Raw genomic sequence first — 26,556 nt, 5'->3', positions numbered from 1 at the left:
CCCCTGGTGTTTGCATGCCGCCATGTGTTTGCGGATACAAGCCTTGGTGAGCCGTGAGGTGGACCCCACGTTAGGCTTCGGAGACAATTAAGCGTGGGCCGATTTGCACGTGGCTGTCTGCTCTTTGGATCCCACAGCCGGTGGAGTTTGCTTTCCAAGGTCACAAGCACGTCCGTGGGGCCCCACAAAGCGTTGAGGCCGCCGGGGGCTGGGTTGTAGGGGCTCCTTGCTGAAACGTCCCTGCTGCCTCCCAGCCGGCACTCTGCACCCCTCCCCCCGCTCCCATGACCCTGAAGGGTTCAACACGCCCGGCTCCTGGCACGTCCCTGTGCTGTGTGCATCCGCTCCCGCTGACTCTGGGCACAGCACCCTCCTGCCTTGGTGCCTCATCTGACATCCGGTTCATGCTGGTGGCTTAGGACAGGTGTCACCAGCAGCAGCCACAGACGCTGGGTGTGAATTGTTTCCGTGGGGCGTGGTCGTTCCTGCCATGTGTGCTGGCCGTGTGCTGGTCACCTCTGGGTCGCTGCAACGAGGCACAGGCCTGGCCACAAAGGGCTAGTGGAAGAAGACAGTGGGACTGTGGTGTTGTCTCGTTTTAGCCATTCTGGGTGACACTGGGGAGCAGCAGGGGCTGCCCTGGGCCTGCACCCCAGCCTCTCACTGCCTAGCTGCGTCCCTCACACCTAGCCCCGAGTGGGCAGGTACCCACGGCCCCATGTGACTGTCTTCTCTGGCCTCTCCTGATGTGCCTCAGAACATTTATCTTGTGGTTCCACCTCCTTCTGGAATGTTCTCCTCTCCCCTCGTACCTCTCCAGCCTCCTGACCCATTCACTCCTGCTCCTGCGTCAGCCTTCCTCCTCCAGGAAGTCCCCAGCCTGGTTCTCACAGCACTGTATTCCGTACACTCCTGGGACTGCCTTCCTGCTTGCCCGCTGTGAGAGTTCCCCGAGGCCTCTGCGACAAATGACCGTGGGCTGAGGATACAGAAATGCATTCTCCCCGTTCTGGAGGCTGCAAGTCTGAGCTCATGGTGTCAGCAGGGCTGTGACCCTCCAAGGGCTCCTGGGGAGGGTCCTTCCCCAGCTCTTCTGGCTTCCAGCATTTGCCAGAAATCCCTGGTATTTGTTGGTCTGCAGCTGCGTCCCCCAATCCTTGCCAGTGTCTGTCCTCACCTGGCTTCTCCAACCGAGGTCCTTCCTCGAAGATTCCCCAAATCTCCCTCTCTTTTCCCTTATAAGGACCAGTCGTTGGTTTTAGGACCCTCACTAGATCCAAGGGGGATGTCATCTTCAGATCCTTAAGTAAGCACACTTGCAAAGACCCTCTTTGTCCGAGGAGTCAGGACCTGAGCCCATCTTCTGCAGGCCCACCATTCAACACACCACACATCTCCATAAGGCCCAGACTGGGCCTGGTCTGGTCTCTGCCAAGTGCCAAGCATCCAGTCCATCCCCTGGCACATAGTAGGTACTCAGTGAGTTGTGGCTGTGTTCTCACACTAATGAGGGTAGCTCAGTCCCTATTCCCAACTGGTCTGACCTTCAGCCCTGCACCAAAACCCCGTCCCCGTGGAGCAGGGGAGAAATTTAGCTGTCCGACTTGATGTCCAGACCCGGATAGCTCCGGGGGTAGCCATCTGGTCTACCCCAACAGTCCCTGTGCTCAAGGTTCAGATGCCCGTCGTGATCCTTCCCATGAGAGACAAGGCAGACAGAGCCAGCCCGGGACCTGCGTGATCACACATCTCGGTCACCCCAGGCCTGGCTTCCTGTGGCTCTCCTGGTTCTTCCAGGACCAGGCACCACTGCCAAGGGAGCTTGTTCAGGCTGACAAACCCTAAATGCCAGTGTTCCTGCCTGGCACCTGCTGCCTCCTGGACCAGGGGAACGGCCGCCTTCCCTGTAGGCCGGTTGGGGGGGCTGCAGGGAGAAAGTGGACCTCGGGCCATAGTTAAAACCACGGACACCTGGACACCTGTGGTCCCGAGAGGCAGACGCCAGGAGTGTGCTCAGCCCGGCTGGTGGGCTGGGATGCTGGGGCCCACTGTGTGGCCGGCCCTGATTGCCATCATCCTCTTGTCTTGTTCCAGGGACATTCAATAAACTCTTGACTGTGCTGGGCAGTGGGACTGCTGGGTGAGTGAGAACATGGAAACCTTTCATGGTCTCTACCATGTGGCTCCTAGGAGAACTTCGACACCGAGTCGTCTCCCAGTGTAGATGTGGTTCTCAGTGGCTACCTCTCACATTGTTCAAAGCAGCCAGTGGCCTACATTCCATCTTTGTATGAACTAGTAAAGGTTGCCTGCCCCTTCCTCAAGGCGCTTTACTTCCATCGGTGCCAAAATAACCATAATAAATATGGGAATAAATATGGGGATCTTTGATGGTCATCATGTAAATGGTAGCCTTTATAGGTGCACTGTGCACAGCCTGCCCAACTGTACTTAGTGGGGCTTGATGCCTGCAAGCTTTGCCTTCTGTAGCTCCTGCTACAAGAAACTGGCAAAGAAGGGTACATTTTGTGTTCATTAAAGTGCCTTTCCACCCCACTCAGAAAACACGTCTGAAGACAGCACAGCTAGCTTGCGTGTGTGTGTGTGTGTGTGGTCAGCAAACCCAGGTAGAATCTCAGCAAGAAGGAACATTGTGCACTGAGGGAGATTCAGAGAGGAACAAGGCACTGGCATTTGCTCCCAAGGAGCCCACGGTTGATGGGTTAGTGGGTGAGAAGGGTCCCCTCAGAGGCTTGGGCCTGGCTCGAAGGCACCCTCAGGCAGAGAAGGTGTGACACTGACCGTCGTTGGGAGGGTTTAGGATGGCTTCAGCCCAGGGCAGAGAGCCTGTGAGTTGACCAGTGTTGGGGAGGGCATGGCAGGCCAAGGGAACACGGAGCACAAGGCAGTGAGGCATGAAGGGCCCACGTGGGAGCACTCGGGTAAAAGGCAAGGCCAACAGTAGAGCATTTCAGGGAATGAAAACGAGCCGGGGGTGGGGGAGGGGAGAGCTGCAGGAAGACGGGCAGTGACTGGGGTCTGGGGTGGGGGCGGATGCAAAGTGGGGTGCGGGGTGATCACTGGGGCCGGGCTTCTGGTTTCACCAGGCTGTGTCCCCAGGGACCGGGTGGCCCCAAGTTCAGCAGCATGGGACCCGCGTGGGTGCCAAGGCAGTGTCCTCATGCGGGCAGCTCCCAGGGCATTTGATGTGCATCTGGGGAGCAGGGCTGGTGGTGTACGGCCGGGAGGAGGTGGCGTGGCCCCCGGTTTCTGGGGCTGCGGCCGCAGCTGCTGCGTGTGGCCGTGGCTGTCGGCCTGAGATAGCTCTTAGATTCATAAACCAGATTCAGGAGCCTCCTGACAGTTTCTCATCTCAGGCAGGTTCCTCCCGGAGGCCCGGGGGTGGGAATGCCCAGTCCGATTCGTGGGGGTAGAGGGAATGTTATGCGCTGGTGTCGTTCGGATGAAACTAGACGTGAGCTCCTGTTTCAAGGGAGCGATGCCCGCGTTCGGAGCTCCTGCGGCTTTCCACGGTTTGCTACAAAGGCCGTTCGCTTCTGACCGCCTGGGACTTCCCTCCTACTTGTGCCTCGGGCTGCCCGGGCCCAGCCTGCCACGTGCGGGAGCTGCCCCCGCCCTGGGTGCGACCCAGCACCCCGGGATTGTCCGGGTGGGAGGCGTGCGCACGGAGACCCTTCACGGCCGGTGGTGTTCCTCCGCCGCCTCCCCGGACACGCCCAAGCTGGACGCCCACCTTGTATTCACACCTGTCCTGCAGCAGCCCACGGTCGCGATGGGTGCGCCCTGTGCTGGGCGCTGTGGGCGTCCGGGTCGTGCTGTCCAAGACCCACATCTCCCGGGGGATGGGGCACAAGAGGGCCGTTTCCCTGTTACGGGGTCTTGTCCCAGTGCCTCCCAGGCAAATACCCCGTCTCCACTTAACTGGCCAGGGTCACTGTGGGCTCGGGTGCCCAGGGGGTCCCCGGAAGGGGGAGAAGAGGGAGGGGTTGGCACGAGCAAACCCTCTTCAAGTAGGGTCGCCGTCACTAACCCGTGCTGCGTGCCTGGGCTGCGGGGGGCTCTGCCGCTAACTCCTCTCAGCCCGCAGGGCGTGGTTGGCCCTTCCCCCCGTTGTGCAGAGCAGGACGCTGAGGCTGTGAAGGTCAGAGTGACCTTGGGTCCGAGCACAGCTGGGATCTAAGCTGAGTTCTGCGTGAGCCTTGCCCGGCCCAGCAGACCAGCCCCATGCGGCCAGTGGGGTAGCGGCACTGCTCGGCCCCGGCAAGCTCCCCTTTGTGGGACATAGCTGGCACGAAACGTACAGTCGCCTGCGAGCCACACGAACCCCGAGGCAGCATTTGGTCCCGCCGAGAGTTGGGCCCGTAGTAGGGCCGCCGCCTGGAATACAGGATAAGGGGTGGGGTTGGGGGCTGCTTATGCGCCCAGGGGAGATGGGGCCCAGGACCCGCAAGGCAGGCATCCACTTCGGGGGCTGCTTGCCAGCGGCTACTCATGCAGAGGGCAGTGCAGGGTGAAAGTGGGGCACAGCGGCCGGGGCCCCAGGGAGCCACAAGGCCAGGGCCCTCCCCCTTGAGCAGTCCAGCCGGAAGAGAGGCACGTGGGCAGGCGGTCCGGGTCTGCGTCCTGGCTGGGCGAGGCTGTGGAGACGGGAAGGTGGTCGGCCGGGCAGAGGGTCCACTCACCACAGAGCCTCCACCTGCCCTCAGTTCCTACTCCCTTGTGGTTCCCCAGATCCTGGCTAAGGACCAGCCTGCTGCCATTTCTGAGGGCCGCTGACGGCTCCCCGGGGCTCCCCCGGCCCACCGCACCGCCCTGGGAATCGCCCCATCTGACCTCACGGTTCCCCAGGAGGCCCATGGCTTCTTGCCGCCTTGATATGCGAGGGCAAGGCTTAGAGATGTAGGGATCCCTGTCACCTATGAAAGGCCAGGCCAGCCATGGGACCCTGCCCAGAGGCTCCCAGGGCCCTTGACTCCTGACCCTGCTTGAGTCCCCTTTCTGACGGGCTTCAGTGGGCTGAGCCAGGGGCTCATGGTCACAGCCCAGCTCCCAGAGCCAGGGCTCCCTGTGCTCAGGGTAGCAGGCAGAGCAAGAGCACAGGGACAAAAGCCCTCCTGGAGTACTAGACCACCCTAAACCTGTCATCCCAGATTGTACGGGCTGTTGGCTGTGAAAGTAAGTGTCTGCACTCGGCCTGCCCTTTGCTGGAAGACAGGGTCACCCCAACAAGTTCCGTTGCACGCTTGTCTGCCGCAAGGCCAGGAGCTCAGAGCAGGTCAGGACACATGTGCATTCTCCAGCCGTGTCCCCCGAGCTCTCCGAGGCTCCCCTGCCTCATCTGGGCCCTGAAGAGTTCTTGGCAACCCAACACTCTGTCCAAGCGCCCCCGTCCGTTGTCCTCCTGGGGCCCCATCTGGGTCGGCTAAGCTGCTCCCGGGGGGCTGCATGCTGCGGCCCCGTGCTCCCTGCGGGCTGTGAGTCCAGTGCTGGACAAAGCTGACCTTCAGTTGTCTGTCACTTCCAGCCTGTCTCCCCGCTGCTCCCACTGTTTGCCAGCTGCGTCCCCTGGCCTGCCCCTCTGAGACCGGGGCTGCTGAATTCCTCAGGACCTCTGGCCCGCAGCCTCCCATGCATGACCAGCCCCTTAGGACCCTGGAGAAAGCCTCTCCACGTTCCCTCCCGCCCCTCCTCCTTCCCTGCGCAGTGGCCTGGCCTTCCAGCTGCCGACTTACTTCCGGGGCAGCAGCGAGTCCTGGGGGTGGGGGGAGGGGATGCCGCCCTGGGCGGTGGGGAGGGCCACCGTTCAGCCCCGGCCGGCCGTGTGGCCCGCCAGGAAGTCCACTTCCGTCCCGCGCCCCCGGGTGCCTCTGGGGGTGGACAGTCATGTGGCAAAGCGCCCTGACTGCGCGATGGGAGGCTTTGGCAGCTGAAGCAAAGTTGGAGCTTTTGCGTTTCTTTCCTTTAAAAAAAAAATGCTGTGCCAGGAGGCAGGCGGTGTGGCTTTAGGTGGTCTCTCAAGGAGGGTAACCCCTGAGCCCCCTTCTCCCTGTCCCCACGGCCCATCGTCCCCTACAGGAGGCTGTGCCGTTGGTGGCTTGGGTGTCGCCGGAGTGACCTGCCTCCTCCTGCTGGGAGCCCCCACCCCCCAGCAGCGCCCCGGCCGCCCCCTCCGCCAGCCTGCGGCTTCTCTGTGCGGGATGACGCCGCCGAGCACCAGCTGTGGCGTTGTGGCTCCGTGGGCTCCGTGGCGATGGTGGGGACACCACACTCTCTCGGACCGGGAGGGAGGGGTCGCTGCGTCTCGGCTCCGGCTCGTGCGGAGAGCAAATAGAATCTGATTTTTGAAAACCCCTTCAGGAAGAAGAAGAAGAAGAAAAACCTGCTGCCTCATTTCTCCTCTGGCCGCTTTCAGTGGGCCCCCCTGGAAGAAGCGTCGGCCGGGCGCCCTGGCAGCCCTGCCCCCCGTGGCTCCGGGCCACTTACTTTCTTTGCCTTTGGTGCCCAGAGCCAGCCCGGTGCGGCCATGGCTCGGCGGCCTCCCCACCACGCCTGACTCCTTCCTCCCGCTCGCTCGCTCGCTCGGCTCCGGCGCTGCCTGCCCCCCCCCCCCCGAGCCCCATTGTGCCGAGCCCGCCTATCCCGTTCGCCGGCCCCCCCAGCTGCCTCCGCGCCTCCTGCTCCCTGTGCTGCTTAGTTTCCTCCATGCTGCCTGGATCCGGCGAGCCGGGTGATTAACGGCCAGGATGATGAACGTTCCCGGCGGAGCACCGGCCACGGTGATGATGACGGGTTACAGTAATGGTCGCTATCCCCGGAATTCTCTCTACAGTGACTGCATTATCGAGGAGAAGACAGTGGTCCTGCAGAAGAAGGACAATGAGGGTTTCGGATTCGTGCTCCGAGGGGCCAAAGGTAAGAGCGGCTGCTGCCGGCCTGGGAGCACCCCCTGTTGTGCGAGTGTGAGAGAGTGTGTGTGTGTGTGTGTGTGTGTGTGTGTGTGTGCACGCCGTATGAAAACGCTCCCCGGCTCAGGAAGCCTTCTTCCCGGGGGCACTTGGTTGCTAGACAACCATGTTCTTTAACATATTTCGCCTTACTCAGAAAACATCGGGGCTTCCTTGAGGAATATTTTCAATTTTCTGTACACAGTGTTGCTCCAAGCGAGCTCTTGCTCTCGCTCTCTCTCCCTCCCCCCACCCTTAAAAAAAAAAAAAATATCGTGGGTTTAATGTATCTTTTGTGGTTTAGTTCAGTGCAACTGTAGCTAGATTTGGAGCTCCTGGTCTCAGATATCCACAATGACCCAGTGCTGAGTTTCGGCTGTCTAGAAACTGCCCCATTCTGGGAGTGGGCTTCGGCTCCAAGTGCGGCAGGCGTCTCTGTGTGCCCGCCTCTAAGGTGACTTTGCAAAGGAAATGTAGCAAGATGGTCCCCTCTGCCGTGGACTGAGCCGGCAGCGTACACGTCATGTGGCCTGGGGTGGGGGGCTCCGGGGACGCATTCCATGGCCGTGCACCCCCCCATCAGCCCTTCACTTGGGGGCTTCCCTTTCAAAAGAAAACAAAATGGCATCAGCTCCCCGTGAGAGGAGACATCTGTCCACCGCGTGTGTGGGTAAGCCATGTGTAAGTTTCATGTCAGAGGCTCTGCCGTGCGGGGGTCCCGCACCTGAGCGCTGGGTGGGAGCCCCACCTGCCCGAAACTCAGGCTGGCCAGGAGCCATCTGTCCAGAGAGAGAAAGGAAAGAAGAATCTGTCCCCGTGTGTGTGTGTGTGTCCATGTCCGTGACTGAGTGATGTTCTATCCCCTCCCCCTGCTGGGGTCATCTTCCTTTTCCCACCCACCCACCCCCGGCTGCTCCGAACTACCCAGGGCAGTCCATCTCTTGCCCTGGACTTTTGCTCAGCAGCTGTGTGGGGCCCACAAGCCAGGGCTCTCTCGGCCGAGGAGCGGGGCCCAGCCTTCCCGTGGGTGCTGGCCGCAGAGTGGTCGCCGGGAGCCGGGCTCCCTGTAGACAGAATTCATAAGCAGGTTCCAAATCCACAGCCACCCACTGGGTCAGCGTTGTGATCTGTCCGTGCTCCAAGTTGAATTCCCTTGGTTGCGAGTCTACGTAGCTATACATTTGGCAAGAGGTTCAGTGTGGTGTTTCTGGAGCTCTGTGTGGTTTTGGGGGGGAACTTTTCCATTTTTAGAACTGAAAATGTTTAGTCACTGATGCTTTTAAAGAAAATGACAGGCGTGTACGTATAGACGCGCACAGCACATTACTCGTGGTTTCAAAAAGGCCAAGAGACATGGTAGCACCAAGCTCCACTTGGCTTCGTGGCTCGAGTTGGTGCTGGCCCATGACTGAGTGGCAAGCCCTTCCCAGGGGAGAGCAGGCCCGAGCACCCACTTCCAGCGGGAGACACACACACCCCCTTTCTCTCAGGGGTCCGTGAGGGGCCGGGGCTCCCCACCCGGAGACGTCACCCAGGCTTGAACTGAGGTATCCCTTGTCTTCCCAGCCGATACGCCCATTGAAGAATTCACGCCAACGCCGGCGTTCCCAGCCCTGCAGTACCTGGAGTCCGTGGATGAAGGAGGGGTGGCGTGGCAAGCCGGACTGAGGACCGGGGACTTCCTGATTGAGGTAGGGACACGGGTATTTGTACCTTTCCGCTTGGGGAGAGCGCCGCCTCTCTTAGGGTTAGGGTCCGTGGTCTTGGCTCGCGGCCGTGGAGCCAGATCTAGGGGGACTCACGGAGGCTGCCGTGGACCCACGTTCATGGGTTGCTTCCTGGTCCGTCCACTGGGGATGCCGTTTCTGGCGGACTTATGCGTTTGGACTGTCTTAAGGCCTTGGCTGTGACTCTTGGGAGGTGGAGATGTTCATGGAAGTGGCCGTCAGTCTTGAAGTAGAAGATAGAAGGAAGAGACACGGGATTGCCACGATGTTGCGTGGGGTTCACTGGTAGCTGTAGGAGTAGACACCGGTTGGGGCTGTTGCCCTTCTCGTGCCTTAAGGGCTGGACGGAGAGCGCTGTGCTGTGGCTCTTGTTTGCTTGAGGTCTGTAACCTTGGTGGCTGAGAGACCGTGACTTGCAAGTTGCAGTGACTGGCCCGGCAGATGCCGGCCTTCAGGGACCAAGGAGCCATGTGCGAGAGGCACACAAAGGAAGTTACGAAATCCAGATGCTTTGAAAACCGGCTTTCGCTTGAGGTGAAGGGAGGAAGCGTTCTCTTCCTTGAATGAACCCGGTGAGACACAAGTGCCCGTATTTCTTGAGCTTGGCTGGGGTCAGCAGTGTGGTGTGTGCAGGTGTCCGAGCTCCCAGCACGTCTGAGCTCCCTGCCTTTGGCGGGTTGTGGTGTTACTTTCAATCTTGTTGTGCAAAGGAACGTGTTACTCTTTGGAAACATTAAGAGTGAAAGAGCACGTCGTACCCTGGGAAAACTATTCGTAAAGGCTTTGGTTTGCTCCGGGGCCCTCCTGGGGACTTCACGTTTCTTAGGAAAGCATCCCTCGACGCTAACCCTGAGCTGGGTCTCGTCTGCTCTGGAAATGCACGTACGGGTGGAAAGGAGTGGGGACGGGGAGGCCCCGCTACTGGGCCAGCCGGACACTTGCTCATTCTGAAGACCCAGACCCTCGCGAGCCAGGCACTGGAGGCCGGTCTCCCCATTCTGCCTGAGCTTCCCGGGGCGCTGCTGAGCTCAGGTTGGCTCATGATCTCCTTGGGGCTTCTCCAGCCTGGTGGACCGAAGGAGATCCAGGAGAGAGACGTTGGAGGGGAGCGAGCCAAGGAAAATGGAGAAGGTGCTTTACCTTCTTCCAGGTATCTTGTGTTGGTCTCGCTTTTGTTTTCTGAAAGCTACATTTAAATTCTTCCTGACCCATCAGAGCCTGGTTTGGCTGACACCTTGGGTACATTACCCAGAACGGAGGAGACCGGAACCTGCAGTGCTCTCGTGGGTTAACTCGATTTGTAACCTCACAAAAATGCAGAGACTGGTTGAATCATCTTCTGTAGGATGGAGTTGTGATGTAAGTCTCCTCACCGTGTGTGCGCGTGCGTGTGTGCGTGTGTGTGTGTGTGTGTGTGTGTGTGTGTGTGTGAGAGAGAGAGAGAGACAGACAGACCCAGGGACAGAGGCTCCAATAGGTTGACACAGGCAAGGCTGGTTCTTGGTTTTAAATAATAAATGAAGGCTGCACGTGCAAGTGTGTGGCCCGCTGTTGGGCTCACTGGAGGGCTTCCTCGATGAACTAGTCAGTAAAGGAAACAAGGGAGCGCCTCGGGGCGCGCGTTGGGCCCACCCCTTTCGTGGGGAAGCCAAGCTGCACGGGGTTGGTGGACGCGCCCTCAGCGCACACCCGGCCTGGGTGGAGGAGGCCGGCCACCCGCTCCGATGGACGCCCCCGTGGAAGTTGGGGCATGAAGGGTGCCTGTGCTTCTGCTGCCAAAGCATCTCCTTGGACGTTGCTTTTAACCTCTGATGTGCAAATGCATTTGCCATTTGGGGACAGGTTTACGTCCGAGGTAACCTCCAAATTCTGGGCTTCTAGGAATGGCGGGCCCTGAGATGCAGTAATGCCGTGTGGGCATGACTGTGTCCCAAAGACCCGCAGGAGGGCTGAGCCCTTCACAGCCACCCTGGGCTGCTTACTGGGACCCATAAGCAAACGGGGCCAGGGGGTTGGACCCTTGGAAGCCGGCCCCACCCAGTGCATTTCCAAGGCGACTCCGGGAACTCAGAAAGTCTCCCTTAGGTGCTTGATGAGACTCCGTGGCTGCCTTCTCCTCGCTGCCGGACTTCACCCCTGGAGAAGCGAAATCACTCACAGCCTTAGAGATGCGTCGTTTCCCAGTAGACGTTTTCCACATTTTCCGTTGAAAAGCTTCAACCTTGGGAGGGGCGTTCTCCATGAACGCGTGGGTCTCGGGTGAATCTGCATTTTGGCCAGAAGCCGTCTCTGGAGTTGACGGGGTTTCCGAGCCTTGGTGAAGCGCGGGGTCCCGTGGGCAGAGGTCACCAGGGCAGGCCGACTGTGTGCCGTCGCCCCGTATCCCTCTGGGCCGGCCTCTGTCTCTCGCTGCTCTTGGAAGGGAACTCAGAACATGTCAGTTGTTTACATTCCCTTTAAAAACACCGCAGCTTGGATGTGGAGACCAAGGGACAACTTTGGATGTGGATGTTCCCTCTTCAGAGTCCTGAACCCCCCTGAACTCCCCTCCCCCTTCTCGGACTTGGTCATCTTGCTGGCATCACCGGTGCCTGTCGTGAAGGGTCTCCTGTCGCATGTGCTTTTCTTGGGTGCTTACCCTCGGACTCTGTTCCTCCTGCCTTAGCCCTGGGGAGGACTTTGCTGCTTTGTTGTTGGGACTGTCTCTTTGCTGACCATGCCGACCGACCATTGGGACTGTCTCTTTGCCGACCGCACCCTGCTTCTGCCGCAATGCAAAAATTTCGAGTCCCTTGTAAAAGGTTCTCATGAAACCAGGAATTGCAGTGAGATCAGTGGGTCCTAGTGCACCAGTGACTTGCCATTAAAATTCATTTTAGAAGTGGAGAAGGAGGAGTGGGCACTTGAACTTGGGGGCCCCATAGACCATGTGTATTTACCACTTTCAGATCAGCCTGATTTGCTGGAATCCTCTGGATGGTTGGGGCTGCTGGGGCTTTCCCAGAGAGTGTTAGGAGGCAGGGAAGTAGGGGCAGAGCCCTTCCGGGGAGAACGATGCTTAAAGAGAAGTGGGTCCCAGTGGCCGTGACAGGCCAGGGGGAGAAGTGAGCAGGGGAGTCGGAGCAAGGTTTCCTTTCCCTGTACATCACGTGTAAGTTCGGGGACTCCACCAGCCAGGAATGCTAAAGGCCCGCATCCCTTTTGGTTACAGCAGGAAACCCAGTGCGAACTGAGTTTAATAATGATAGAAGCTTGTCAGAGAATTGAAAGCATAGAATTTAGGGGGAGAATCAGCCAGATTGTTAAAGACATCCTCTGCTTCTTCCTGGAGATCTTCTTGGTTAGGTCTCCCCACTCCCATGAGATAGGGCAGGAGAGGCCACTCGTGAGCAGTCATAGGAGGAGCTGGATGCATCAGAGACGACAGTTTTGCATCCAGTAATCAAGGAGACATGGAGGATTGGGGATGTCTCTTCGGTGACCTGCAGGTCGGGCTCACCCAGTGACACATGGCTGGGCATCAGAGCCACTTGTCCTTATTTATAGAGAGACTCGGTAGCCAGCCCACACCTTCGGAGTCAGAGTCTCGAGGCAGGAACTTGGGTGTGACGTCTTTAGGGCACTTGGGTGACACCGCCCAGGGTTCTTGCATCAGGCACGGTGATGACCAGCTGGCCTGATCGTGTTGGCTTTCTGAACCTCTTAACTGCCATTCTGGCTGAAGGACAGAAGCAGGTCCTGCCCTCGTTTCCTTGTCGTGACACGGGGCTGTCTTCCTTCCCCAAGCTCCCCCTCCGGAAACCCAAGTTTTACTGCTTCATCACTTTCTTAAACAAAAACATCCTCCATCTCCAGAATGACTCCGAATTCAACTAAACAGTAAACCTCAAAAGGACAAATGCCATTCGCGACCAACACAACCAAGGCCCATGTCCTCATTGATAATGACTGAGGGTCTATCTGCCCAGGCACCCCACAGTCCCATCTGACCCTCTGCATAAGCCCAGAAAGTGGTATCTATTGCCCTCCCTGTGTTACCGATGAGGAAACCGGGCCCAGAGCGGTGAAATCAACTTGCCCGGCATCGTGGACCGGGTGAGTGGAGACGCTGGGGTTCCAACCGGGGCCGCCTGACTCCATAATGCCAGAGCCCAGAGAGTCACGAGTGACACTTCGATGTGGTCGATGTCTAAATGGGCAGAGGGGAAGGAGAAAAACAGATGATGAGCTGCCAATTCTTATTTTCAAATTAGCAAATGCTTTTTTTTTTTTTTTTATTACTATACCCGTCGCCGGTGACAGTACTCCTATGTCGCTATGTGAAAGAATAAATCTCCATCAACTTTTTAGAAACCGCTGTGACAGTATGTAGTCAGAGCTGTAAAGCCACATCAGGGGTTTTTACCTCTAGGAATCCATTCTGAGGGAACAATCTGAAAACAGGCAGAGCAGAGACCACAGAGAGGATCAGGGGATGGGGCCGCAGGGAAATGGTGAAGGGGACCTCGGGTGTCTGTCGCGGATTCCCGAGAAAGCATTTCACAATGAGGCTTGCAAGGAGTTCTCGATACTAATGAGAACTGATCACCTTCTATCAGGTGAAAAGGGCAGACCCAAGATTATCTGCACAATACCATCTAAATCATACCACCTCTCCCCAAAATAGGCCTTGGGGTGGGTGGGGGCGATAGGAAAGGAACCGTTAACCTCTGGGCGATGGGATCGTGTGTGATCATCATCTCTTTTTTCAGACCTTTGTCTGTTTCTCAGATTTTCCAGAGTGACAGCATTTGCTTTTCTGACAGGTATTAATTTCATAAATAGAAAGTTATTCCCTCGGAGAAGCTGTCACACGCAGCTGAGTGGTGTCTCAGCCTCCGTGGCCAAGGTGTTGCTGTTTGCTTTCGGGACGAGAACACTTTTCTGGGTGTTAATTATTTTCCTGGGGCCATTGCTCACCAACCTGATACCATGCCGGAGGCCCCTATGGTTTTTGTGATTGTTTTCTTAGCCCTGAAGTGGCCAATCTCGTTTTTGTGTTAATTCCCTAAATAGGTTTTCCCTTGCAAATAAAGCAGGCGGCAATATCTTTCATCCTTGAAAAGCGATGCTTGAGTTTGCTAATTACTTTTCCTCGTATTAAATGCTTGCGCTAGTGATGGCCTACAACTGTTTCATAATCTCAGTTTGCACTGAAGTGAGGCCGCTAAGAGGGGTGCCCCGGTGTTTTCCTGAGAGACCTTCTGAGTATCTTATAAAATGTCACTCTGGAAACATTCTCTTGAGAACGGAACTTGAGAAACGCAACATGGGTTCTAGCATGCGCTCGCCCAAACCGTTACTTGTAACCAGGCTGGAGCTTCAAACAGGTGTGAAAGCCTGGTGGTAATCTGCCAGCCTCCCCAGCTCCGAGATGAATTTGTGCGAAGGAGGGGGACAAAGTTCAGGTTGCGGCCGAGCAGTCACTCGCTCTGCACGTTATTGGTCAGCGCGGGCTTCCTGGGTCTCGGGGTCCCCATCCACAAGATGGGTGGTTGTGAGGATTCAGTCACCAAGACGAGTTCTGGGCACATGGGCTGCCGTGACTGTTGGTCTTGTTGGTTAAGAGAAGGCCAAGGGCCAGCCGTGCTGGGCACAGGGTGGACATTCTCATCAGCATTTACTGTCGAGGATCATCACATCCTTGATCGCTGTTCATGATGCCTGACTGAGCAGAGGGAACCAGTGACTGGGAGTTGAACAAGTAATAAGAGCAAGTCGTCATAAGTTACAATCACGGCAGGTGCATCATTACCAGAACCATCTCAAGCATGGAGCCGTTACAGAGCACGTCTGCCTTGGGCCAGGCACATAGAGTCATCACGTGCCAAGTACATTCCAGCCAAGAGTGCCTTGGCCGGAGCGTCTCTGTGCCTCTGCGGACAACAGAGCAGCTGGTGCAGGGGCCTGCCCCGCCCCACCCCCAAGCCCCAAGTACCCCTGGCAAGCACGCCTCCAGACTTGGCTTGAACCTCTGCTCCCAGGGCGCTCCCTCACTGCCTCGCTCAGTTCTGTTCTGGCATGAGTCTGGGTAATCTTGGAATTTCTCCCCACGCTTCCCATTCTGCCCTCCAGCCACAAATCCCAGGGCTGAGGCCAGAGCCCTGCTGTGGTTCCCGCGGTGCCGGCCTCCCTTCCACCGACTCATTCAGTCATAACACCCAGCTCATGTTTCTCTGCCTTGCCTTTCGGGATAGCCTGGTGCCTGCACGGCCAAGCTGAGAACGCTACCCTCCCCACCCCTCAAATTCTTAACATCTTGTTTACGTACTTTTAAATGAGTTTTTAATGCAATAAGTAAGTTAAGACCCAGCGCCGGCTGATATTAGCAGGAAGCAAGGGTGACCCATGAATTCCTGACTTTGAGTCATTGACACTTCAGTTGTGAATGTCTGTTGGTTTCACGTGAAAGACAAGCAGCACCCAGTGGCCATCTGGGGTCTCTCCAAGTGTGGAGGACTTCTGAAGCTCTGTGGCTTCTTGCTGTACACATTTTGAAAAAGGTCGGAGCCTTGCCAACCAGCCTCCTACTCTAGCGCCCCTGCTCCTGGGCTGCCGGCAGCTGGGTTAATGTAGGGGTAAGTGTGGCCATCTGACCTGCCTCTCCATCCTCCTGCCCAGCCTTGCTGGGCTCTAAGCTTCCAGTCCACTTCTCAGTGCTGACTGGAAAACATTCTTTAGTAGCAAATAAAAGTCAGCACAGAGGAGTGTGGCTGTATTTGTTTCTCGCCCTTCCGACAATGCCAGTACCCATGGCAAACGATTGTGCCCTTCCAAGGCTCATAGCCTTGGGGTCTTTGCTATCTAGGTCTCTTAGCACTAAGGTCTTTGCTCTCCAGGGCTCTAAAGAGGCCCTACTCTGGGCAGAGCTTAGGATCCTGGACCCCTTTCCAGCACATAGCCAGCCATAGCCCCTTCTGCGCCTAGAGAATCATTCACTTTGTCCTCCATATTGACTGGGAACAGGTGGTCCAGGCTGAGGAGGAGCCCAGAATCCTGCTGAGAAGGTAGATGCGGGCATCTTAGCTATTGCAAATCTGAAGTCTTGGCTCATTCATTTTGGGGTTCTAATTTGAAGCATCAGTGATTTCAATTTCAGGCTAAAAAAAGATTCGGAATCACTTCAGGGGACCGTGGCTGCTGTGCTCAAGGCTCCGTAGGCCTGGCAGATGGCAGTGCACTGGGTTGGATAGAGACAAAAACGAGCCACGGTCAAGGGCACTGGCTGTGCAGTGTGACCTGGGTTTGAATCCAGCCTCTGTCACTGGACTATTTGAATGTGAACTTGGGCCCATCTCTCATCCTTTGGCCTTAGTTTCTTAAACTGTAAATAAAAATGTGTTTGAGGCACATAGCATGGTTCCTGGCAGAGTGAGATCTCAGCAGTCGTTAGCAATCGTACAAGTCATTTCTGCAACTTCATTCAGGTGCTGGGCTAGTATGTGCTGTGGGGAAAAAAGACATCAATCCGACTCAGTTCCTCTGGGAACTCACAGTCTGGAAGGGGGCAAAAGCAGGGTATGGTGAAGGCCCCAAGATAAATCTGAAGAAGGACTTTGTGAAAGAGATGGTGTTGGCATCATGCTTAGTTGTGGTACGTGGGGTTTCTATAGGGAGAACTCAGGAGGGTCCCAGGGTGAGCTTGGGGTGTCAGGAAGCTCAAGGTGAATTTGGGAGTGGTTGAATGTTATGGAGCTGGGGGTGACTGGGTCCAGTCCAGGGAGGACCTGGAATGTCAGTTTTAAGTTTGGGCATCTCTGTATGGCTGGTCCGTGGCAGGGAGCAGCAGGACAGCGTCGGCAGGAGCTCTCCGCGGTGCTGAACCTCTCTAGGGAGCTCTCCGCGGTGCTGAAACTCTTTGCTCTGTGGGGCCTCTCCAGGGTGCTGAACTTGAGGGCTGGAAGGATGCCCTCCCCCAAGGAGAAAAGGCCTGATGGGAGTTCTTGGTGCTTTCTCTCTTGTTCCCTTCTCCTCACACCCCTGCATCCTATTTCCTTGGCCTTCCTGGGTACCACAGCTTCTTATTCAGTGAGTGTGTCTGTGTCTGCTTGGTGGAGAAATCTCTCCTGTAAAGAGGGGTGAAGGGACCAATATGGGTTGTGTGCTGCAGGATCCTGTGCTCTAAGGCAGCTTCACATCATCACTGAGGTCTGGGCTTACATGTCAGCTTCCCAGAGGGCCTCCCTGGGCCCCCTGCGCTTGCCCTGACTCTGCCACTCCATTGTGTGGTTCTTTCACCACGAGAATCGTCATGTGTGTTGAGTGATCAACTGTCTTCCTCATGAGGACGCCTGCTCCCTGAAGGCTGGAAAGCTTGCTGATCTGGTCCCTACTGTGTGCCCAGCACCCAATGTATGCCTGATGCTTGACAGAGGCCCCAAAATCTGTGTTCAGTGACAGACACTCCTGGGAAGCAGGCATCTATGCCCATTATGCAGGTGATGGGGATTACATGGATGCTAAGGGCCCCACAGGGAGAGCTGATTCCCAACCTTGCATCTTTCTGATGCCCTGGGCAAGTCTCAAGTCCCAGAGACATAATTTTACAACCATCTTTCTCAGCCTGAGGAGGATGCTGTAGACCCAGCCCCAGTCCAAGTGTGGTGAGGTCTGCAGGAGGCATGGTGAGCTGAGAGCTTCTGGTGCAGGGTTCTCTGATGTGCCTCTTGACTCCCCTGAAAGGAGCCCTCCTGGGTCCTCTCTACCTGCCCACCCTCCCTCCCTCCCTTCCTCCCACTCACTCACCTCCCAGTATGCTCAGCAGGCTCTCGTTAGCATTGATTTGTCTCTGACTGCAGTGCCCTTTTGTGGGGCGTTTCATGATACAAGCGGTTAGGTTGGCAAATGAACTGAAGGAAGGCCTCACACTAAATGCCCTGTCGGATTTTCTAATTGACGGAGTTTGTCAATCCTGGGAATTAGGGTGCGTGCGTGCCGATGATAAGAGGAGTTAGAAAGAGAAGGGCTGGGGAAGAAGGGAGTGGACTCTGATGCTGTAAAGTCCTGAGTGCTGTCCTTTCTTTGGTGCTATGAGACCAATCACCCTCAGGCAAAACTTCTAGTTCCCTCTGGCTGGGACCTTCGGTTTCATATAACAGACTTTTCAGTGCACCTCCTCTGTGCTCAGCCCCCAGTCACAGAGATAAGTGGAGGCCATCTTTGCCCTTGAGAGGCAAAGTGGAGTGGGGAGAGAAGCCCAGAAGTTTCTGTTGGGCTTCAGGGCCAGGACAGAGAAGAAGGGATGGGTTGGGGAGGTGGCACACACATCCAGCCTGGAAAGACAGATGGGCCTTGGCCCTGGCCCTCTCTCCCTGGTCACCCAAAGGTGCCACACTTCCTTTCATCCCCAGCACTTGCTCACACTTCTCATTCATGCTCTCCGTTACCCCTCTCCCACCTCCACCCTCTCCACCTGCATGACTGGCTCACCCTCAGATCTCTGCATGGCGGCCCCTCCTCGGGGAAGCCTCCCCAACAGTCCCTGAGACACCCATTCACAATGCATGTCATTGTCCCTGCCTGAACCGACCCTAAGGGGCCAGCCAGAGCCCAGCTCAGGGCAGGTATACAGTCAGGATTTGTGAAATGATGGAAGATACCGGGGGTAGGGCACAGCCAAGAGGAAAGCTCAGAGGCAAGCGCACCAATAAGTGTGTGAGAAATGTCCGGAGGCCCAGGAAGGATGAAGAGGACGGGGCCTCCGTGTCAGGTAGGGCTTTAAATGCAGAGCTGACTCATGGGGACCTCACTGTGTCAGTGGAGGCAAGCTCACTCGAGCCTTTTAGCAGGGACTTCTGTGGCTGAAGAAGGGAGGTAGAGGCAGACTAGAGCCCACAGCCCTCGAGAAGCAGATCAGAGCAGGCATTCAAGGCATGGTCCTAGGAGACAGTCCTCCTGGGTCTAAATCCAGCTGCCCCACCTATGTGCTGTGTGGCCTTGAGTAAGTTACACAACCCCTCTGTGCCTCAATTTCCTTCCCTGCAAAGTGAGAATAAGGGCATCTATGTCATAGAGTCTCCTGAGGGTCAAGTGAGCTTGTAAGTCTGAGGTGCATAGAAAGAGCAGGGCAGGAGCTAAGGCGCACACGCAAGAGGGGCCGTTACTGTTACACCGCTCTTGTTGTTGCCCTGGGAGGGACACAAGCCTTCCCGACCAGGACAGACCTCCCTCCCGACCAGGGCAGGGTCCCACCACCAGGAACCTCTCCTCCATGGGACCTGCCATGCTGAAGTCAGGTGTGAGCCCCAGGAGGACCCTGGTGCCCAGCATGGGCTTCAGAGAGATGGGGTTGGTAAGTGAGGGAAGGCAGGAGAGTGGCGACCTGCAGGAACCAGCTCCGTTCGCAGTTACCCCTGGGCCCAAACAGGGCAGTGCTGGGACAGGCCAGTGCCCTGTGGCTCCTGATATGGGACTGGAGTTTCTGGATTTCTCCTAGGCAAGGGCATTAGACTGACATCCCTGCCACTCCCCAACAACACCATTCCTGCTGTGCTTCGTCCTCCCACCGTAAACCCACAAGCCACGTGCTCTGAGCATGCTGCCTCCCCGGAGCCTCGCCGGAACCCCGGGAGGTGGCTTCTGACACCGGCCTCGGTTCTCAGGTGGAAAAGGTGAAGCCCAGAGAGATCAAAATAGCAGCTCAGAGTCACAAAGCCCCCGAATGGCCCAGTGCCACCCAGCGCCTTTCTGCTCACATGAGAGTCTGGTCCCTGCCTGGGCTGCTGTCCCAGGTGCTGGCCTGCGCACCGCACCCCCCCCCGCCCCGCCCCCGCTGCCCCGTCTGCCCTCCATTCCCAGCTCTAGGGGGACTCCCATCATCACTGTTCAGTAAAATCCGGTTCTTTCCATGGCCACAAGGCCCTACAGCACCCTGGCTCCGCCTCCTTAACCTCCCCTCCCCACCCCCTGCCTGCTCCCTCTGTTCCTTCATGCCATGTCTTTGCCCATGTCTCCTCTTTCAAACCTTGCTAACCAACCTCCTCTGAACGGCACAAACCTCCACAGACTGCTTGCCCCTACTGAGGGACATTTCTCTTCTTGGCTTCACCACACATGGAGTTTACATGACACAGGATGTGTTGGCGGAACAGCTCCCCTCTGGAGCCTGAGTCCCCTCCGAGGGCAGAGCCCTCCTCGAGGGCCTGGGCTCATCCCAACACCCAGGGGAACAGTCAGGTGCAAAGCAGGAGCCTAGTTTGTTGGTGGAATGGGTGAGCTCCTGGGGAGCTCGGGGTCGGGCCCAGAGGCTAGCTGGCTCCCTGAGGACGGCAGGACGCACTGAGAGCACGTGCTGGAAACGTCCGTGTTGGGGGGCAGCTTGTCTCTCCTGGACCACCTCCCTCAGCCCCCACAGTCTGCACCTTGAAAAGCGGACAGAGACACAGGGGCCGGCTGACTGAGAACATCAGAGAGAACCGCACTTAGCCAGTCCCTCCCCTAAAGTTCCAGAACTCTCCCCCCGTGCCCACCCGAATCCCACGGGCTTTCCAGGGGGATGTGTGCCTCTGCTTTCAGAAAATATCAGGGACTGGGAGTAAACGTTGCTCCCGTGTGAGCCCGGTGATGGGTTTTTCCACAAGTGTTCTTTCTTTAGGGTTGGTGTAAGTCACACTCGCCCGGGTAAAACTGAGGATACGGACAAGCCAGAGAAAAGTCCGGTGACGCTGCCAGGAGACACGGTCGTTGTAATGTTTGTCTTCTCGGGTTTTTATTTCTTTCCACGTGCCTGTTACAGACACATTCAGTCACGTGTACATACACACGTGCCTTCCGCACCGTGCATATCTTTGTCATCATGATGAAATACACTTACCATGAAATTCACCAATCCAGCCGCAGACCGTGTGCGTTCTAGCGGCATTTCGTGTATCCGGTGTCGTGCATCTGTCATCTCTTTCCCACTCCGGAGTGTTTTCATGCCCCAGAGAGCTACCCCATCCCCATTAGCAGCGACTTCCCAGCCCCTCCCCCACCCTCTGCCTCGAGCAGCCGCTGGTCCACATTCTGTCTCAGTGGGTTTGCTTGTCTGGACATGCCCGAGGCGTGGAATCCTGCAGCACGTGGCCTTTTGTGCCTGGCTCCTGCCGCTGCGAATGTTTTCAAGGTTCGCCCACGGGGGAGCACGTGTCGGAGCTGCATTCCTTCTACGGCCGAGTGATGCCCCATCGTGTGCAGAAAGCCACGTTTCGTGTACCCATTCATTCCGGTCGTTTCCACCTCCAGCTCTCGTGCATAACACAGCCATGACCGTGCATGTACAGGACGCGGTTGCAGTCCCTGCTTTCCGTTCTTTGGGGTGCACGCCTCTGAGTGGACTTGCTGGGTCGTACAGTAATTCTGTGTTCATGGAAACCACCAACCCGGCCTGGGGTGGGAGCAGCAGGTGTTCAGCGAGGCCCTCGTAAATGGCCATCTCCGGGCCCAACCTGGCAAGAGACATGGGAGAGCAGAAGGCGGGGAGGCGGCCCACAGAGACAGAACTCAAAGCCACCGGCAGCTTCACTGCTGGACCGCATGTGCCAGGGCTGCAGATGACATCACCCCCGGCGACAACGGTGGCGGTGGGAGGTGCTCCTGTTTCTCCAGCACTCCCTGCGTGCTGGGCTCTGCCAGGGGACTTCATGTGCGTGGAGCTCACTCAGTGCTCAGTTTCATTTGAACAGTCCCACCAGGTCTTTATTCCGGTAGAGGAGCCTGGGGCACAGAGAGGGGAAGTCCCTTGCCCACAGACACACAGCAAGCGAGTGACAGAGCCAGGCTGTACTCGAGGCAGGTGACCGCTCCGGAGGCCCTGCTGTGAGCTTCTCCATGGTGGAGCCTGGAACAGGGACCAAGGGAAGGGGCTGGCCAGGGAAGGATCGTGGTGGGCCAGAGGGTGGGGGGGGGGAGACAGGAACAGAGCCAGTGCTGGGGTGAGCATGAAATGAGACATCCTCATAAAGCATCTTGCCTAGTGTTCAGTGTGCACCTGACCGAGGGGCAGGGCTGAGAGGTGGGGTGGGGACTCGGTGGGGTGGGGACATCTCCCAGGCTGTGGTGTCACCTGCCCTGGCCTGGAGGAGGCAGGACACACTTCGAAATGCTTTTTCACATGGGGGTGGTTTTTGCTAAGGAGGAACTTGGGCCCATTGACCCTGGGTTGGCAGAGGCTAAGGCAGGAGGAGGGCCAAGGAGGGCAAGGTCAGAAGAGCCAGGTGACTGCTGGGGGCGTGGTGAGGAGAACTATAGGACGGGATGTGCAGGCGGGCAGACACGTGGATCTTAGTGGCTGGCTGATCATCGCAGAGACCATTGGAGGGTGGCCGCCTAGAGGGCCAGAGGTGGGAGGAATGGGGAAGCCTGGGAAGGACACCTCCAGTGAAGTGAGTCACAGCATCCAGGAGGGGCAGCGGGGGCCAGGAGCAGCTCCAAGGGAAGGATAGTCCCTCAGGCCAGGGACCCACAGCCAGCTGGGCAGAGTTGTATGTGCTGCGAGAGTCAATGTCACAGTCAGCATGGGAGCCGCCCCGTCCGCTGCTGCCCTTGCTCTGTGTGGATGCCTCCCATCACAGCCCTGCGTCCCCACGAGGGCAGGTCTGGGACATTCCCATTCACCAGCGCGGAAGCCGAGGCTCGGGAAGACCACGGGCCCTGCCCCGGCCCTCAGAGATCTCAGGGCAGGCACAGGGCCAGAGGGCTGTTGGCCCTGCCACGTCTTTCCCGGGTGGGTCTTGTTGCCCAGCCCGGAGGCCCACCTGGAGACAGCAAAGTAGTTCAGGGAGATGCCAACTAAGCAGATGGGAAGTTCTTGAAGTGGGAGGTCGTAACTGACTGGAAAAATCCCTGGGAGCCTTCCTGGAGGAGGTGAGGGGAGCAGAGTCTTTCAGCATCAAGGGGAATTGGTTAAGGATGGACGCAAAGCAAGAGCACCCCATCTCCTCAATGCCCCCCAGTTGTGTTATGCTAGAACTTTCTGTACAACGGACGGAACGCAGTTCAGACTGGCTCAGCATGCCGAGGGAACTGACTGGTTTGAGTAGCTGGAAATTCCGGAGGTATTTGGCTTCAGGCCCAGCTGGATCCAGGTGCTCAGCAGTGTCCCCCAGGATCTTGGTCCGTCTCTCAGCTCTGGATTCCTCTTAGCTTCATGCCCAAGCAGGTTCTCCCCATGAAGGTGGCAGACTCAGTCCACAGGCACTCCAGGTTGTTGTCCCATCAGGGGAGGAGACCCAGTAGAAAAGAGCACCTCGTGGGCCTGCCTCAGGTCACCATCGCTGAGCCAGTGACCCGCTGGACCGATGGAAGATGCTCTGTGGCCAGGCGGGGTCACGTGCCCTCCCCAGTGGGATGGACTGGCTCCCAAAGGAAGCTTAAGTCCCAGGTATAAGAAGGAGGGAGACGAATGTCTGGACGGGGCGATCCAGCAGCCAGCCACCCTGTGCCCGGTGTACGGGGCTCCTGGGACGGGTTTCTGCCTCTCTGAGCTCACCCTGCGTGCTGTGCTGTCAGGTCCCCATTCAGCCCTGACCCTCAGGTGGGACTCTGTGTTCTGTGTGGGCACATGGGTTCTCTGATACCCCTGGCCAGGGACACAGACCCTGTGGCAAGCCGAGGCAAAGGGGCCCAGAATTTCCTGCTCTGCAGCATATCTAGACCTGGTCCCAAGCACAGGCAGGGCTGCGTGACCATCTGGTGCCTTGTAAGGACCTCCAGGTCCCTCCCGCCCCACCAGGCTTGGCTAAGCGGAGTCCCAGGGTTCAGGAGCTGTGCACTCCCCTCCTCTTCCCCGGGAAGCCGTGGGGTGGCAGCTCCCGTACAGAGCACAGTCTCTGAGTCCTGACTTCCGGGTTAGCGGATGGCCACCTCCTTGCTGTCCCCACACAGCGGAGAGGACAAGAGATCATCTCTCTGGTGTCTCTCTTATCAGTGTAACTAAGCCCGTCATGGAGCCCCCACTCTCCTGACCTCATCTGACCCTAAGTGCCTCCCACATGCCATCACACAGGGAGTTGGGGCTCTGACATAGGAGTGTGGGGGCGCTCCGACATTTAGTGTCCGTGGAGGGGCATGCTGGGGAAATGAGCCCCCCGGGGCCTCTGACCTGTGGTGCAGGGCGAGGGCGTGTACACAGCCGGCAGGGAGACAGTCTGTCCTGCCTGAGAGCCTCGGTCAGTTGCACCGAATGGTGTGGTTTCGGGAGACAAAGCAGCATGGGGGACCAGAAAACCACCATCTCGGCAGTCGGACCCCCACCTGTAATGCTGGGGGGCCACACAGCGCTGGAAACTTCGCTGAGCGCCTGGTGTACGCCAGGACCTCCGTCCACAACCAGCTGCCTCCTGAGGGAGGTGGCAGTCATGCCCTCTTGTACACCAGCCAATCGAGGTGTGGCCAGCATGACGGCCACGGGAGGGAGAGACAGGGCAGGACTCAAACCCGAGGCCAGCACGGGGCAGCTAACTCTTGAACGCCGTGTGCTGTCCTGTGGGGGCAGGACAGGCGGCCGCCTGGCACTGGGCTCCAGCACCCCCCTACCCCGCCCCAGGGCTCTGTCACCTCTTCCTGGGATGTGGCGGTCACTGAGCAGGAGGTGACTCAACCCGGGGCCTGGTAGCAGCACGTGCGTCATGCCCTTGCCGTGGAGGCAGCGGTCCAGCCCCCGCGGCACCCATGTGGGGACCGTGGTGACCATTTTCCATCCCTGGGTCTGACCCAGCCTCATCTGTTCCAGGGAAAAATTTTGTTTGCTCTTGTCAGTTAATTTTCCAGGAGTGCTTTTTAATGAGCCTTCTGGACAGAATGGCCTGATTGGGTTTGCTGGGTTGTTTTTTGTTGTTGTTTTGTTTTGTTTTGTTTTCCGGTTTGGTCCAGTTTTTGTTTTTGTTTGAGAACAGGCTGTTGTTCGTGGACAGAGGGGTGCGGGGAGTTCTGGTCAGGGGGTCTGGGCCTGGACTCCGGTGCCGTCCTCTCTCCAGCTTTGTCCACATTAAGCCTGTCTGGAGAACCCCCTTACGAAGGGCGCCCTCAAAGATCCTCTCTCCTCTTTTACTTCCAGCAGGAATCGGAGCACGGCCACGCCGCCCACGGCAGGTGCTTCCCTAGGATGGGGGCCCCTCTCAGTTCTCACTGCTGTCCCCAAGGCGTCCAGGCCGGGACGCACTGGGATAAAAGGACACTGTGATTCCTCTCACCTGAGGGCCCCTGAGGCTTCAGACTTCCAGAGACTGCTGGGTGGGGGCAGAGCCAGGGGGAGGGATGGGGGTTGGTGTCTCAGGGAGACAGAGAGTGAACAGTGGGCACCGGGGCCGGGGAAGGGATGAGGGCCGGTGTCTCACGGGGACAGAGAATGGATGGTGGGCACTGGGGCCGGGAGAGGGATGGGGGTCGGTGTCTCAGGGGCACAGAGGGTGACAGTGGGCTCCGGGGCCAGGGGAGGGATGGGGGCTGGTGTCTCAGGAGACAGTGGGACATTCTGGACGTGCATGGTGGGGACGACTGCACAACAGCTTGAACATACTTAATGACACTGAGCTGTGCGCTTGAAGATGGTTAAAATGCAAAATTTGTGTCCTATGTGCCTTTACCATCATTGAAAAAAAATTTGAAGGACAGCAATGTTCTTGACTTTAAAAAAAATAAACTCTTTGAACAGTAAGGCTTTACCCTCCGAGCTTGGGCTTGTCCCCGCCGGTGTCCTTAGCCATACAACAGGATGGACAATGGCCCGGTCCTCTGGGCGCCGCCCCTCCCCCACCCCCGTCCCTTAGCCTGTCTTCTGTTTACTCAGGGCTCTCTCCCACACAGGGGTCACATTCCCATTGAGTCATTGTGTCATTGGGGGTCAGTGCCCCCCTCCCCCACGGGATCCCACGCTCCCCTGCAGCTGGAGGCACCGTCCAGGCAGGTGCCCACTAAGTCCGTGCACAGGAACAAAACTCCACGGGAGTTAGAGGAAAGCGCATCTGCGCAGACCCAGAGCCGTCCCCAGAGCGTGTTTCTAAGTGAGGAGGATGGGACACAGAGCGTCGCTGGTGTAGATCATACATGTGCCTGCATTTCTAGAAGCGTTCAAGACGCTCTTTCCTCTCCACACTCTGCCTTTTCTCCGGCAACACCGATGTGTGCAGAAGCACCGGAGGGCTGCCTACCTCCGTGAGAGTGGGGTGACCCAGCAGGAGGACGGGGAGTCAGAGGGGACTTGGCTCTCTTGGAATGTAACTTTTTTTTAACGTTTGGTGTTCGTTGCCTCATTAAAAGGGAATAAACGGCAAGGTTATGGCTCTCAGACAGGAGCTGCAGCCGCGTTATTCCTGGTCTCTGGAAGGACCCGTGTCACTCTCCCACTGCCAGCGGGAGGCTCACGAGCCCGCTACAGATCTCCAGGAAATGCACGTCCTGCTTGTGTCCCCTGCTATTTCCCAGAAAGCACAGGGAGGCGCGGAGGACAGGATGGGAGCCAGCGTGGGTGAAAGGGGGCACGGCTCGGCTTCGCCTCAGTTGCCATTAGAGCTCTGTCCCCATAAGTCCCACAGCCAGGTGAGGATCCCGTGTGTCACCCTGCTCACTGAGTGACTGCCCAGTCCCCTTTGTCTCTCCCTCAATGCCTTATTGACTGACTGCCTTTGTCCCGAACACTCCCCCCAGCCCTACAGTTAGGGATTTCAATTTGAAGCCAATGGAAAAATCAACGTTTTAAGGCCTGTGGCATTTTCAGCCCTGAAAATCTCCCTGGAAGCCAGGCCGATTGCCCGCTGGGCCCAGAGTGGTTTGTGGATCTGGAACGAAGCGGAAGGCATTGGGATGGCTTGGTCTGGACACCTGTTCAGAGACCCTGATGCCAAAGCATT

General features: G+C 57.6%; 1 protein-coding gene across 3 annotated transcripts in view; it reads left to right on the top strand.

Moving 5' to 3' along the window:
* Positions 1–26,556, top strand: part of SHANK2 (SH3 and multiple ankyrin repeat domains 2) — a 451,364-nt gene that overhangs the window by 303,210 nt on the left and 121,598 nt on the right. For all 3 annotated transcript variants that reach the window (XM_032879738.1, XM_032879741.1, XM_032879740.1), the window contains 2 exons: positions 6,851–6,933; positions 8,532–8,656. In XM_032879738.1, coding sequence (XP_032735629.1) covers positions 6,851–6,933; positions 8,532–8,656 — 208 coding nt within the window. The remainder of the gene's footprint in view (positions 1–6,850; positions 6,934–8,531; positions 8,657–26,556) is intronic.

This window comes from Lontra canadensis, unplaced genomic scaffold, assembly GCF_010015895.1.
Source record: "Lontra canadensis isolate GAN:19392208 unplaced genomic scaffold, GSC_riverotter_1.0 scaffold66, whole genome shotgun sequence".
Classification (NCBI taxonomy): Eukaryota; Metazoa; Chordata; class Mammalia; order Carnivora; family Mustelidae; genus Lontra; species Lontra canadensis.
The sequence above is the reverse complement of the archived record's forward strand: the minus strand, read 5'-3'. Positions and strand labels throughout refer to the sequence as shown.